We start from the raw sequence: 15,399 nt of genomic DNA, 5'->3' as shown, positions 1-15,399 counted from the left end.
CCCGAAGGCGTGACACAGCAATTCTCTGACGGTAACACTCTGCCGAGTCAATATATCCGTAGTATGATGCTACAAATATACTTGGAGGTGTTGGCATAACACGTGTTGAGGATATGTAACGGCATACGCGAGTACAACTGATTGTCTGCAGCGAAATGAGTCGAATTCGAACGAAAAGTGCGTGGTGAGCTCGTGATCGATATGTGTATGTTACAGACGGGCAAAGCATTCGTTCGCCAACAGATCGATTCAAGTTGTATATCATGTACAGCATACAAAATTAATATCCCGTGGTAAATTGAATATCATTTGCAGACACCGGGATGATTACGCTTGACCACCCGTGAAGCAGTAAAAAGAACCCATCATAAATACATTGTTTTGCTCGGGACTGTCTGTCCTTATGAATACGCTAGAACGAGGTATAGGTATGGAACAGCCACATTTGTTGCTTGCACCGATTACTAGGTACGTAATACCGGAGGTTAACATGTTGATGCGAGCAAAATTGAGAATCAGCTATTTGCTCAATTACTTATTGTATTTATAATGTTAATTTATTTAAGTTAATCTATGTCGGGTCGCCTAATACACATTTCTACTACGACATTCATTCTCATTCTCGATATGACTCGAAATGGTATACTTATTTATAATCGTAACAGATCGTTTCTCGTTACTGTCTGGGTCGATAACAAAGCAAAAAAGGGTTCAAGTACAACAGTACACAAGACACAGACCTCAAGCGTCACTTTACATAGCCGAACGTATGGACACCTAAAACACGCACCAGGATCTCATGGATCAGAAGAAACTATACTGACGTCACGACCGGTAATTATGACCCACCGTACACGAAATTGAATCAACCGCGGAACGACGAGTCAACCAGTTTGACGGGCTCCCAAGCCACGAAATTGGACCGTGAGACGACGTGTCAGGGTAGGCAACTATTATCAAGCCCCGTCCAGGATCTCATGGATCAGAAGAAACTATACTGACGTCACGACCGGCAATTATTCCAATGACCCCACCCGTACACGAAATTGAATCAACCGCGGAACGACAAGTCATCCATGGGATTTGACGGGCAATTATTCCCAAGACTCGTCCTTGGATTGACCATGGACCGATAGGTCAGGGTAGGTAGCTATTATCAAGCCCCATTAAAAAAAACACTAAATATACAAGTCTCGTGTCCAGAAGTCAGGCGCGGTAGAATCAGGAGTGGAAAAGTACAAGTAGAATGACTCCAGTCTGAGTACAAAGGTCAATCCAGATTCTTTGTTCGTTTTCTCTCTAATTATTCCCCCTTTTTTAATTGCCGCACAGTCAGAAGGGAAATCCCCTCGAGTATTGCTGCAAAACTGAGAATGTGCTAATTCTTACACTATCTTTTATCTTGATAATGTTTGTTTGTTCTTTATAAATCGTGTTTTGGCACGTCGAGCCCAAACTATATACTACTGGTGTGCACTGGCACGACACTACTTTTGCCCCGGTCGACATCGGATATTTTAGCAGATACTGATAAACCGAATAACTAGCACGTTCCCACAAAATCCTGATATATTCCGTTGAAATTTAGAAGATACGGCATCTAGATTAATGAGCACTTTTTACAGTACTCAAGAAGCCTTTGCATACTTGCACTAGATTAGGGGTCTCAAACTCAAATGTGCTCGCGGGCCAATTTCCTAGTGTTTGATTACGTCGCGGGCCGCAGCATCAAATAGGAGTATTCAATGTATTTCCGAATATGCCTTATGTTGTGAATCGAATACACCTCTTTACATCCAAGGCTTTTATTAACTAAGACAAACAATGAATAGAAACGCAATGGTTTTATACCTAGGACTACAGTAGATAATCAACCAATTAAGCAATAATAACAAAACCGAAATGAGACGATAGCGATCACCACAATCTCCGACTAATAAAACAAACATTAGCGCTGAAAATAACCAATTCAAACAAAGTTATCTAATGGGAAACGAAATCCCCATATCTATCAGGAGCTCTTCTTGTCCGTGAAGAGCGTCTCGGAGTCGAACTGTTTTGAGCATTGTCAGCGATTTCAGCATGGATGGTAGCGTCCTCACTACAGTATTCTACGGCCTGAGTAACCTTTTCTTCTTCGATTTCGCTGGAAGGCATATCCAAGTCCGATTGAGAAGGAAGAGATTTCTTTCTGTGTGGCAAGGATTCGGTGACCTCTGTCATACGGGGATAAGGAGCAAGGTCTGTAGTGAAGACGGTCGACTCTCTTCCATCTGGATAGCGAATCAAAGCGTATTTTGGATTAGCATGGAGCAAATACACTTTATCGCATAAAGGGTCACTCTTATCGCGGACGAACCTACGCAGTAGAACTGTGCCCGACTTGAAAAGCCAATCGGGTAATGAAGAGCCATTCATCGATCGCCTTTGAAAAGAGAAAAATCGATCGTGAGGTGTACAATTTGTAGCCGTGCACAGAAGCGACCTGATACAATGCAATGCGTCTGGGAGTAGGCCTACCTCCTCCCATGAGGACAGTGGCATTTGTTATTGGGCAAGCAGTAGTTTATCTGTTCTCCAGACAGTTTGGTTGGTTCTCTCACATTGGGAATTGCCAGTGGGGTGATAAGGGGTTGATTGGCTTGTTGCAACACCTTTCTTCGTTAGGAAATCGTTCATTCTTTTCGACATAAATGACATCGATCTATCGCTATGTACATATTCAGGCAATCCAACGAGAGTGAACAACGTCATTAGACATTTGATGACGGTTTCCGACGTCATATTATAGCATGGAAATGCAAAAGGGAATCGTGAATATTCGTCGACAATGATTAAAATGAATTTGCGTTTACCGGGGACCGGACCTTTGAAATCGATTGATATTCTTTGCCAGGGATAAATGGCATTGATCAGTTGGTGAGAATATCCTTTATAAAATCTAGGTTTGAGTTCTGCGCATACACGGCATCTGGAACAGATACGTTTCACGTCTTCCGTGGAATACGGTAAATTCTTGGATTTAACAAAGTGGGACAATCGGCTAACTCCGGGATGGCCAAGTTGTGCATGGATTTCATTTAAATTTTACCCTGAACCGGTTACGGAGCAAATACGAGACAAGGTGTCTGCAGCGACGTTTTCGATTCCCGCGCGATATGAGATGTCATAGTTGAAAGAGCTGAGTTCAAGACGCCATAGCGCAAGTTTTGTATTCTTGATTTTGCTGTGATGCTTCTTCTGAAATATGTAAGATAAAACTCTTTGATCTGTAACAAGAAGGAATTTCTGATTGGCAAGCAAGTAATTCCACTTCCGAACCGATTCAATGATTGCGAGAGCTTCTTTCTCAATAGCGGGGTAGTTCAATTCTGTCTTTGTAAGTGTGCGAGAGAAGAACGCTACAGGCCGATCGCACTGATTCAAAACTGCTGCAATGGCGCAGTTTGACGCGTCACACTCAACTGTAAATGGTTGGTCTTCGTAAATGCATCCTAGACAAGAGTCCATTATCTCTTTCTTTAATTGACAAAAAGCAGCAATGGCATCAGCTCTTAAAGGAAAATTGGATGAACGAATAAGAGGCCTAATCTTAGCCGAGAAATTGTGAATCCATTTGGAATAATATGAAAACATGCCGCATATACGTTTCAAACCTTTATAGAGTCCGTTGGCGCGGCCATTTCCAGGAGCGGCTTCATGTGGTCAGGGTCCGGACTTATGTTGCCGTGAGATATTTTGTGCCCAAGCAATTGTATTTCTTCGATTCCAAAACTTGATTTCTCTGTATTGATGGTGAGGTGACAAGCTGTTGCGGAATCTAAAAATGCTTTCAAGCGGATATCATGCTCTTCCTTGGTCGCGCCATAGATTGTAATATCATCCAAATACGCTACTACACCCTGTAATTGATGCTTTGAAATAAACGAATCGATATAACGTTGATAAGCCGCTACTCCATTCGTGACGCCGAACGGTAATCTGCAAAATTGGTAAAGTGAACCGCAAGCGGCGAACGCCGTGAAAGGTCTGTCATCAGGGTGTAACGGGACTTGATGGTAAGCCGATTTCAAATCAACGGCTGAATAGTACTTGCCTTTAGAGACTCCATTGATAACATCTTCTATACGTGGCAGTGTATAAGCATCCAAATTGGTGTACCTGTTGATAGATACTGAATAGTCAATGACAAGTCTTCGTTTATGCCGCGCGTCCCTGGTTACTAGTGGCTGAGCACGCCAAGGTGAATGACTCGGTTCTATGATACCGTCACTGAGGAGCTTCTGTACTTCCCCTTTAATAAATTCGTTATCTTCTTTGCTATACCTTCGAGAAGGAGCGGCAATAGGTTTGTAATCTGGAGTCAAGAATTGGAATATACGAAGCGGTTCATCGACTTTGGAAGTGACAAGTGCCAAGTGAGAGTTTACGCCTACTGTAAATGGCTCGTTCTTGCCATCTTTGAATTCGAAAATAACCTTCTTGTGCAATCTCATGAAATCTAGTCCGAGGACGAAGTCTGCACATAAATCATCGATTATGCCAAATTGATGAGTGTACTCACGTGACGCCACTATGAATACGACGGTAACGTGTCCTAGCACATCGGTGGCGCATTTGTTGGAAGCCAATTTGATACTGTAAGTTGGTCCCTGTGGAAACAAACCTAGTTTGATGGCAATATCCAGTTTGATGAAACATTCAGCAGCTCCTTAATCGAGCATGGCATCGAATATCTGCTGTGCAGTTGTAAGGGGTATGGTCGAGTCCTTCGAACATTTCGGAGCAGCAGCCAGGTATTTGCTTTTTGATTTACAGAACTTCCGGAAATGTCCAAGTCTGCCACATTTATAACATTCAACCATCGATGCTGGGCATTGGTCGCGCTTAGCGACATGGGTGCCTCCACAGAACGTGCATTCTTTGATTGATTTAACTTCGGACACTCTGCTAATTGCAGAAACCGTGTTGAGCTGAGGATCCGGTGAGTCTCTCGCAGGCCGGCTGGGATCGTTAGAGGTGCGTGCAACGAAACGTGCATCGATGTCATTAACTTTATAGGAAGTGGAAAATTCTTGAGCTTTCTCCAGTGAAATAGCAGTGATAATCGCTTTTTGCAGTGGCAGTTCCTCGCATTCAAGCAGTCTCGTACGTATATGGGAAGATTTCAAACCTATGATGAAAGCATCTTTTATGGATTCTTGGCGATATTGCTCGGCGGTGACACTCTTGAAATCACAATCCTTTGCGAGCGCTGATAAGCTTTGGTGAAATTCCTGAACGGTCTCGCTGGTATCTTGCGCTCTACTTGAGAGAAGATGTCTTGAAAATATAACATTTTTCTTCGGTTTGTAAAGATCCTGTAGTAACTTCAGAGCTTCGTCGTAGGATTGCTTTTCTTCTATCAATGCGTAGACGTCCGCCGAAATGAATCCACACAATAATGCAAGCTTATCTACTGTGGCATCGGCAAAGGATGCAGCAGCTATGTAGGATTCCAGTTGTCGTTCCCAATGACAGAATGACTTCTGAACGGCCGGAGCATTTGGTAATACCTCAAGAGTAGGTACCCTTATGAGAATAGGGCGTCGACGGTTTTCTGCTCCTCCATCGACCGACATGACTAAAGCTGCTTTGTCTTAGTTAATAAAAATGTTGAGAATCGAATACACCTCTTTACATCCAAGGCTTTTATTAACTAAGACAAACAATGAATAGAAACGCAATGGTTTTATACCTAGGACTACAGTAGATAATCAACCAATTAAGCAATAATAACAAAACCGAAATGAGACGACAGCGATCACCACACCATATTCGACGGCCCTTGAAATTGATATTTCACACGCATCGTGAAAATGCAGATCACGCATGACAAGAAAAATACCATTTTACATATGTGAAGAAAATTGCTGTATTTGGTAGAGAGTAAGCATAATTTTTCAAAATTATGAGATATAGATTCCACGCGAGAGGACAAATGCGTCGCGTTATAATTTTGCAGCTAGCGGACATTTGACGTGCCACGACTATAGGTAGAATATTTTATTATTTACCAAATATTGATCTGATATCACAGCATTTGAGCAGTGCAGCCTAATCAGCATTTCGGGTATACTCCTGATAATTAAGGTATTAATTGTGTCATTGTCCAAATCAAACTAAATGGCGCTGGATTCACATTTGGGTATGGGAACAGATAAATACCAACATAAATATATTAATTAATGTGCCATAGTTATAGGAATTTCCGGTCACCGAGCAATCCTTTGCTATTGCAGCGGTGGAGGGTATATTACTACGTTACTCTCTACATTTAATCAACGATAATGCAATGGATAAAGGCCAGTGGCGGCTCGTGACAATATCGGGTGGTGGGGCAAGGGCTGCGAGCGACTTTTATCAACATTACGTCACAATGGCGTTTTCCAACGTAAAAAAGTAACTTTATGATGGTCACATGAATTTCCCGACAACAGTGATTTTAACGTAGGTGCCGCGTGAGGTTTGCCGGTGAGCCGTGACTTGAAGTGTGGTAACAAATGTTTTATTCATTTATTTTTAATCAAAGGATTATTTTACAAAATGTACGTGAACTAAGAATCGTCCCTATGCCACGAATCAAGTATCAGGTCATCCTTAGTAGCATGCGTTTTGATTTCATGGTAGAGTTATAGATTACGCAAATCGATAGACCCTAAAATCCGACCGTCACCCCAAATTCGAAATCCGGATCTAGTCCGGCCAGGTAAAAAAACATTGAAATCCTGCTCCGGCTCCTGAACCGGACTGTGGCCAGGCCATCTCTGGTTACGACCAGGTGATAATAGGCAACCAAAGCGGAGGCACCCGGCGTACGATTGGATCAATAGACTGGACAACTTCTAGACCCCTCATTTTCGCTCTAAAGGCAACTGCGTAAACTACGTACGGAATAAAGATTCAATACGATTCATGTTCGCACTTGACTTGACCTGACTAATTCCAACGACTAGAACTCGAGAGATTGCGTAAGCCTAACTGGAAAGGTCAACGAGTTCGGACACATACGCAATTGTTATCTCATAGATTGGGCCTGTCATATTGAATCCAGAACATCAATTTGAATGGTCTTTGAAGAACTAAGGACAGCAGCCTCGGAACTTCGGTCTCGGAACAACGTAGGACATTTTGGCCTTGAAACTGGAGACTGTGACACAACACATACGGCTTACTGTCTATAAGTCTGCTGCGAAATCGCCGTTGGAAAATATATTAATCAATAAATACATGAATAAAAGCCGTAACTTAGTATACTGTTACAAGAAATCATCGAGAAGTAGCATACGCAATCTCATAACCCATTCCGGTATGGTATACTGTCAAAATCAATGCAAACAGACGAACACCGAACTTGAGTAAAATAGATCGAGGAATAGGCTGATCGAATGATCAGCTGTTAGCCGACATCGAAAATGAAATAGCTATCGCAATTGACAGGGGATTGTAAGCAAATGGTTTGAAGGCCACAATTTCACAGTGAAATGGACATTGGCGAACATAAAATTATGTGAATATTTGAATGCAAACCGAGAATCTTGGTTAGCTGTTTCATGCGATCATCGAGATATACCATTGGAAATATCATCACCGATCTCGTTATGGTACGCAGACTATAGATTAGCACAGACCGACACCGGCTTTTGCGTGAGATCCGCAATGACGTAGGTAGGGTAAGTATCAGATCAGCGCGCATCTCTACCATACTCGACCTCGAAAACGAAATAACTGCCTCAATCATTGAGTGTCAACTTTAAGACTTGGCACCGCGTTCGATAATAAAATCAAGACATACCGTGTGAAAGCTCATGACAGATCTAGGTATGGAACATCGTTAAAATCAATAGAGACCAATAACGGCTTTTGCGTAAATTTGTTGGCGATAAATGAAGAGTCAGCTCTTACTCGACTTTGGAAACGAAATTACCACCCACATAGTTCAGTGACAAACTTAAAACTTGTTACAGCGGTCGATACTAACACTTACCGTGCCAAATGTCATGACTAGGGCGATTTTTTTTTGACATGTCAAAAAAAGTCAAAATTAGGTCAAAATTGTAGCGTTAGGTCAAAATTTGTCAAAATTGTTTACAAAATCAAACATTTTTTGACCTCTACATTTCGTTTGTATCGTAGATTTTGCGCTGTCTGTGAACTTATCATTTGATAATTTACAGCTTGTAGCCTACTTTATAGGCCTATCGTTGTAAACGGCCCATCGTCTGCTCATTGTGAATCATAAACGGTCAAATGAAACAAACAGTGACATGGTTTTATGGTCAACGTACCGCAATATCCTAACTGAAGCAAGACTTCTTGGGCATTGCATGGTTCTTACATCAAGAAGCGCAAGCTGAAAAATTGTGATATAGACAACATTGTCAGAATGAAGCAACACGGTGCATCACCAGCAAGCAGTGTGCACACAACTTCAGTGTTGTCAGCTAACAACTGCTGCTGTTGAACGTTCTTTCTCCATTCTTGGCAAGCTACTTAGTAAGAACAGACACTTTCTCTACTTTCTCAGTGGTATAATCCGTGGCTGCAACGCAACACCAATGGGCGTGGGTTCGATTCCGACCGAGGTCGACTTCATAATTTCGATAAGTGTTGGAGGTTTACCTAGGCTCCTCCTCGCCACCTCATCCGCGTAAGCGGTGTCTTACAAAAAAAGCCTAGAGGTGGGCCGTGCTATATTTTGGCAGTTACGGAAAATAATGAAAAATATCGACCTGGTGTAAATGACCACAGTAGTCGACAAACACCATGAATACCACAAAACAAACACTTTCTACCCGAGAATGTAGGAAAGTATCTTTCGTTGTACTACAGCAAATTTTACTTATTCCACCATAATACGTAATGTAACTACTGCTATTCTTCATAGGGCCAGATTTCGTTAAAATACTAGTTTTTTCATGTAAAAATTTGTCAGTTTTTGAGCCAAAAACGTTCTTTCAGGCCAATATACTTTGTAAGGACAGACAGCTACAACCAGAAATGAAGATAAGTAGTACAATTTTAACAATATGTGCGAAAACACCTAATTTGCATACGTGAGGTCAAAATTTGGTCAAATTTCAGTTTTTTTAGGTCAAAAAAAGTCAAAATTTAGATTTTTTAGGTCAAAATCTTCCGTTTTTTAGGTCAAAAAAAAATCGCCCTAGTCATGACCGATCTCGGTATAGAACATCGTCAAAATCAATGGAGACCAATACCGGCTTTTGAGTAAAATCTGTTTGCTGTACTATGTACATGATAGATCAGCACACACTGAACTTCGGAAACGGAATTACTACCATTATCTTTAAGTAGCAAGCCTGAAACTTGGAGCAGTGTTAAATACTACCTTCCCGACATATCGTACCAAGTTTCAAGAATTATCATGGTGTGAAACACCGTCAAAATCGACCTATGCCAGCAAAGGTCGACTCAACGCATATTACGGTAACCGAGTTCAGATATAGATACGATTGTTACATCACACCTTAAGGGCGAGTAGGCATATTTGCCCCGGTTGCTCGGCCATTTTACGAATAGGAGAGAGTAAATCACCGTTTCTTTATTGTGCGCGGCTTTGAGAGAATAGATAGTAAAAGCTTATTATGAGCGCTACCGGGGCAAGCCCCGGCTAGGCATTCACAAAGCGAAAACACAGAAGAGAATTCGATTTTCGCAGAGACTTCGCTATGTATGGGCGTTTGCAAGCGAAAGCACAAGAAGAACGCGGGTTTCGCTGTGATCTCGGTATATATTGATTGCTGTGCGTCTATAAATGGTTAAATTGTTATTGAACAGAATTTTAGGTGGGGCAATGCCCCAGTTGCCCTATAGGACGAGCCGCCACTGATAAGGGCGCCCAAGATGATCCAAGATGTTACGATTAACTAGACATCAATAGAACGCCAATGGTGCAACAACGACTTGCTTAAATACGCTACGCAAGCTACGACCTTATGATCTCTTCGCAACGCGAATAGTTTGTTGCGTCCTTGGTGGCAACCACGTCAATGCGTCCTGGGTCACAAGTTCATTTTATCACCGATTCAGTCCTAGTCCGAATCATTCTACGAATGGTCGCGCATATGTCCAAGTCAAAATTTTCAGTCAGTCAGTCAATCATCTACAGGTCTTGTTTTATCATCATGAATTGGTAATGTGACATAATAGCAGATCTTTCACCGAATTGTAGTGTTTGAAAGTGACGTGATTGGGAAGTTTGATGAGTAGTTTCAGGTTGGTGAAGCGTCTTTTTGGTTTTGAAATAATAAGAAAAAGATAGGTAACACTGAAATATTGTCAAATACTTGAAAATGCAAAGTTCCGACGCGGGCCACAGAAATACCTCTCGCGGACCGTATGCGTTCCGAGACCTCTGCACCAGATACTCAACTATGGTTGATGTTTCGAAAACTTCCACTTTCACTACTAGAACACTGCTTTTTTAGTTACTTAAAAATCGCTACTTCTACTTGAAGCACCTACCTACACTAATTACTCAAGTGGCTGTGATTTTAAACTACTTCCACTTGTACTTAAAGGGCACTGCACTTTAAACATGATGTGGTCTCAAATAAAGATAATATCGGAAAATAATTTTGGCCGCAGTCATTTCCTTCAGAAAGCCGCCGTAATGGAGCTGGAGCCGCAGCTAAACGAAAATTCCAACTATCTCCATTCTCCGCCAGTATAATTAATAGTGTTCAATAGTGACGCCCCTGCGAGTCTCCGCTGCCTAACTCGCTGCGAGATTGCTGGCACGATATCTTCACTTGCACTTGCTCGACGCGACCTCCATATTCCAGTGAATATAGTCACATTTCTTTAGATAGTAAGTGGAAAAGATATGGTGTGTACGTATCTACATCAATTCCCTATCGGATCAGAAGGCACAGCATACAGCACCGGCAGCGTACATCTAAACCTCGACTCGACCAGTATACGGTGATTACTGATTATGCCGGTGATTTATTTTTAACGGAACAGAAGAACGGAAGATTTTGACCTGAAAAATCAAAATTGTGACATATTTTTACCTTAAAAAGCCTAAATTGACCAATTATTGACATCATGTTTGTAAATGAGGTGTATTACCACATAATGTTAGAACTGCACTACTTATCTTTTTCATGTCTGGCTGGAACTGTCCGTCCTTACGAAGTAGTTTGGCCTGAAAAAACTTTTTCGACGTGAAAACTGACAAATTTTTAGATGAAAAACTTTACTTTAACGAAATCAGAACCTCACACATTATGGTAGAAATAATTAGGATTTGTTGCAGCGCAAACATTTACGATACAAACGAAATACAGTTAGTAAAATTGTTTTGACTTTGTCACCAATTGTGACTTATTTTGACGTGTCAAAAATCGCCTACTGATTATACATAAGTATAATATAATAATGTATTGTATATATTTGAAATGGTTGCACTTAGACTGAGAGTCCTCCGTGCTGCTGCATCACCAGCTAAGTAAGTGAGTGAGTTAGCCCATCTGATCAAAACGCATAGCAGGGCACCGGTAGCGTATAACGGAACCTCGACCACTATGGTGATTACTGATTATACATCTATATTGCAAGTTCCAATGAAGGTCCGTGGTTCGCGTCGAGAAACCGCACCGAGCAAGTGCAAGCGAAAAATATCCATGCCAGCAATGTCGCAACGGGTTAAGGAGCAGTGGAGACTCGCGGAGACGCTACCATTGAACACTGTTAATTCAACTGGCAAAGAATAGGGATAGTTGGAATTTGTTTAGCTGCTGCTCCGTTATTATGCCTTTCTGAAGAAAATGGCTGTGGCAAAAACATTTTTTTCGAATTTATATTTATTTTGAGAACACGTCAGATTTAGAGTGCAGCTCCCCTTTAACATTTTCGTTTTTTTTTTTGCAAAGCCACGCCCAGAATATATTACTTGTTTATATTTTCTTGGAAATCGTCACTTCTAGCCTACGTCTCCTCGAGTATCCACAATGACTGCTTTGACCGCTTCAGCTCAGACGTCCAGTAATTTATTGACATTAGCATGAAGTCACCCTACTACACCAATTTGCTATTGTCTGCCTCATTCAAGTCGATATGTTTCCGCTTGACTTAAAACTATTAATAAGGATACATCTTGGATTTCAATCATATTACTTTCCATTGTAAACGCTCTTACATTTTCCGTTTACAGAATCGACGGACACTATCTTCCCGCTGGAACAGAAATATTTCTTTTCACTCAAGTGATCCATCACGATCCGAAATATTGGGAAAATCCACTCGAGTATGTTGAATTGTTCATGATTAAACGTAAATATGTTACCATGTGAAGGCTGCTTTTTTGTGACGTTTAAACTCAAGTATTGGTGATCTCAAAACACGCCACAAAATCCCCGCAATGGTACTCGTCAGACTTCATTCTTCCGTGGTATCGGTCCACCATAAAGTTGCCGGGAATTCACAGAAAACCTTTTTTCAAAATATCAAGAAACGAAGTACCATTTAAAAAATTTCCCATTCAAGCAGCACTTTAGTGGTGCAGTATAAATAGCGACTACATTACTCTGCTATGTTGTGATAATGTAGTGTGGACCTGCTTGGTTTTTATAATGTTGAGAAACGGAGGTTGAATTACAGCGATATTTCATAATTCCAACATATATATTCCAGTAAAGCAATGGATTTGTTACTGACACATGAAAACTGTAATAGTAATATGCCGTGATTGCGTCTCAATCGTTCGATCATCTTACGATATGGTTGTAATACTTTGGTCCCATGCTAACATAATTATTAGTTGTTCTACAAAGGTTGCCAGAACGACTGTTGATTGATAATGGGGCTTGAAGAAACAGAAAGGTTAATAAGCATTGGCTTCAATCAAGTATTCTGAATTGTGATGGCATAAAATCAATTTCGCTACGAAATTAGAATTCACGAGCAGTAGCGACTAATTTTCTCATTTGTTCTGACTTCATGAACGATAGTCGGTTACAAATCGTAAGGATATATCTCGCGCCATTTGATAAATTAAGTATACAAAAGGTATGTTTTTATTGCAACTCTGCAATCAAGATGTTTCGATTTAGTCATGCTGACATCAGGATTTGTGATATTGACTACATTTCGCGTTCGATTTTGTTCAAACCAGAAAATACACTTGCGCTTCTTAAGACTTGTCTGTTACCTTTTTATTATGGTAAGCAGCCCCTTCAGTTGTATATGGTGTTTCTAACACTCTCATTTGAGTATGTTATCAACTTATCACCGAAACACACCCTCACACCGTGGTCGGTTTATGTTAGTAAGCGTTGAACCATATTTAATCGTACAGGTTCAAGCCCGAGCGTTTTGCTACGGAGGAGTTTGAAGGAAGACACCCGTTTTCCTATTTACCATTCTCTGCCGGACCCCGAAATTGCATCGGACAACGCTTTGCGATGATGGAATTGAAGGTGGTTTTGGCCAGTTTCCTACGCAAGTTCGAGATTGAATGGTGTCAGCCGGCGGAAGATGTACAAGTGATGGGGGATTCTATTTTAAGGCCGTATAATGGAATACAAATGAGGATTGCGTTGCGAGGCTGAAAATGAAACACGAATCAAATCTCGAGTATATCGGTGAAATCATTGGGCATAGCGTTAATTTGATACTGAAAGCTCTGACAACTATGTGTTGTAAGGTCATAGAAGATAGTCCGAATACAGTTGCGCATAACCAAACAAGAAGGCGATGACTATGGTCTACATCAGTGGTTCCCAACCTTTTTCGATTCATCGTCTCCTTATCAATCCCAACAAAAATGTTCGTCACCCATGTTTACGGACATTTATTCGCCTAACTGTGATCGCTGGAGAATTAACTAAAAAAGTCCGTTTTCCGAGGTGATCGGTGCTGGGAAAACCGGTTTCCGTTGAGTTGACCTTTTTTCACGTCATATGCAGAACAATCCGTTTTCACATGCACTTTTTGGTCGTGGTAATTAAATATATATCACTAGACGGTTTAACATTTTTGGCCCCCAGTCTCAGCTTGTTTCTCAAAATCGCCTGCTGGGGGGCGATATCGCCCACGTTGGGAACCACTGGTCTACATGGCAAATGTTGCCAGGGAAAAAGGCTATATCAGCACTCCCATCTGTTTTTAGGGGGATTTACTTTAAAGCCATTGAGTTCACGATATCAGCTTATATCCAGAGTAAGATGCATTGCTGCAGTTTAAAATCGTACCTGTACAAATCACTTGCGACAACACGAGGAACATGTCCGCGGCATTTTAACAGGGTGCGTGAATTATGCTGGATGAGAGATTCATTTCATTGCGAAGGGCATCATTGGATACGTCTTGAATCGTTAAAGTTAAGCGTAACACGGTAGGAAGTGCGACCGATATCAGCAAGTGTAACCCAGTGCTGTAATACAGGCCAGTCATGGCGTTATCTTGACTTGTAATCGTAACCTATCGCTTTTAATTGAACTGATGTTAGTCTCTGTTTCTAAAATCATACGGCGGGCTACTGCTACGCGACGAGTATGCAAACCACGGTTACGCCGCTGCTTTGATCGGTATCGAGTCATGTCAGACCCCTCAGACGTGGATATATGAATTGAATATCGGATCCATTTCGAGATAGTGCAGTGATTTGCTCCACAGCTGCAACACAGGTTGCTGTTTATCTAGACTCCTCTTCACCATCTGATCCGCGTAAGCTCTGTCTAGTGAACCAATGCTACAAGTGGCAGGAGAGAGAAAGAGAGAGTCTTTATTTTCATCAAACCAAAATACAAACAGACGGCAATGATGGTGGTACAGAAAATATGCATGCACAGTATTCGTTATCAGATAGGAATGATCGATACGACCGTGAAAGTCAACGAGTCTGATCACACCAGCATCAGACAGGTAGGCTACACTTGCGTACTCTATACAGTCTGGCTGTAAAAAATATTAGTTAACAAAGCAAAAATTAGGCGATGGTAGCAAACGGTCAATGAAGCAATGTCTGGGCGAGGTAGGACAACGGTGTTAACATAACGATTAGAGGTGATTAAGTAGGTCTTTTTAAAACTATTATAAGGCAATTTACGGATATGTGGTGGTGATGCACTCCAGATGATAGGTCCTCAGTTATAGTCGATAGATCTCTTAGTTAGGTTGCTATTGGGTGGGGGTAAGTAGATATTTCTCTTTGACGAGTATCTCTTGTAATGGGAGTGGACATTTTTAGCAGGCGTGAAAAAGTCATCAAACACCGGAGGCAGACCATTGGAAAAATATTTGTGTATAAATTTTGATACTTCGAAGCGATATAGTTCGTCAACTCGCCTAGTGTTAATGACCATATTAGTAAAAAACACCATGAATCACACAAAA

The 15,399-nt window shown here is 41.3% G+C and overlaps 1 protein-coding gene across 2 annotated transcripts in view; it reads left to right on the top strand.

Annotated features, from left to right (window-relative positions):
- LOC145446317 (cytochrome P450 4V2-like) overlaps window positions 1-13,655 on the top strand; it is a 35,262-nt gene extending 21,607 nt beyond the window's left edge. Inside the window, exons 5-6 of one of the 2 annotated variants that reach the window (XM_080324575.1) lie at window positions 12,218-12,310; window positions 13,361-13,655. In XM_080324575.1, coding sequence (XP_080180701.1) covers window positions 12,218-12,310; window positions 13,361-13,613 — 346 coding nt within the window. In that variant the 3' untranslated portion in view covers window positions 13,614-13,655. The remainder of the gene's footprint in view (window positions 1-12,217; window positions 12,311-13,360) is intronic. The other variant, XM_080324576.1, reaches the window with a different exon arrangement.
- The last annotated feature ends 1,744 nt before the right edge of the window (window positions 13,656-15,399 follow it).

Source organism: Botryllus schlosseri, chromosome 9 (genome assembly GCF_051294905.1).
Source record: "Botryllus schlosseri isolate E-star chromosome 9, Bs_hap1, whole genome shotgun sequence".
Taxonomy (NCBI): Eukaryota; Metazoa; Chordata; class Ascidiacea; order Stolidobranchia; family Styelidae; genus Botryllus; species Botryllus schlosseri.
The sequence above is the reverse complement of the archived record's forward strand: the minus strand, read 5'-3'. Positions and strand labels throughout refer to the sequence as shown.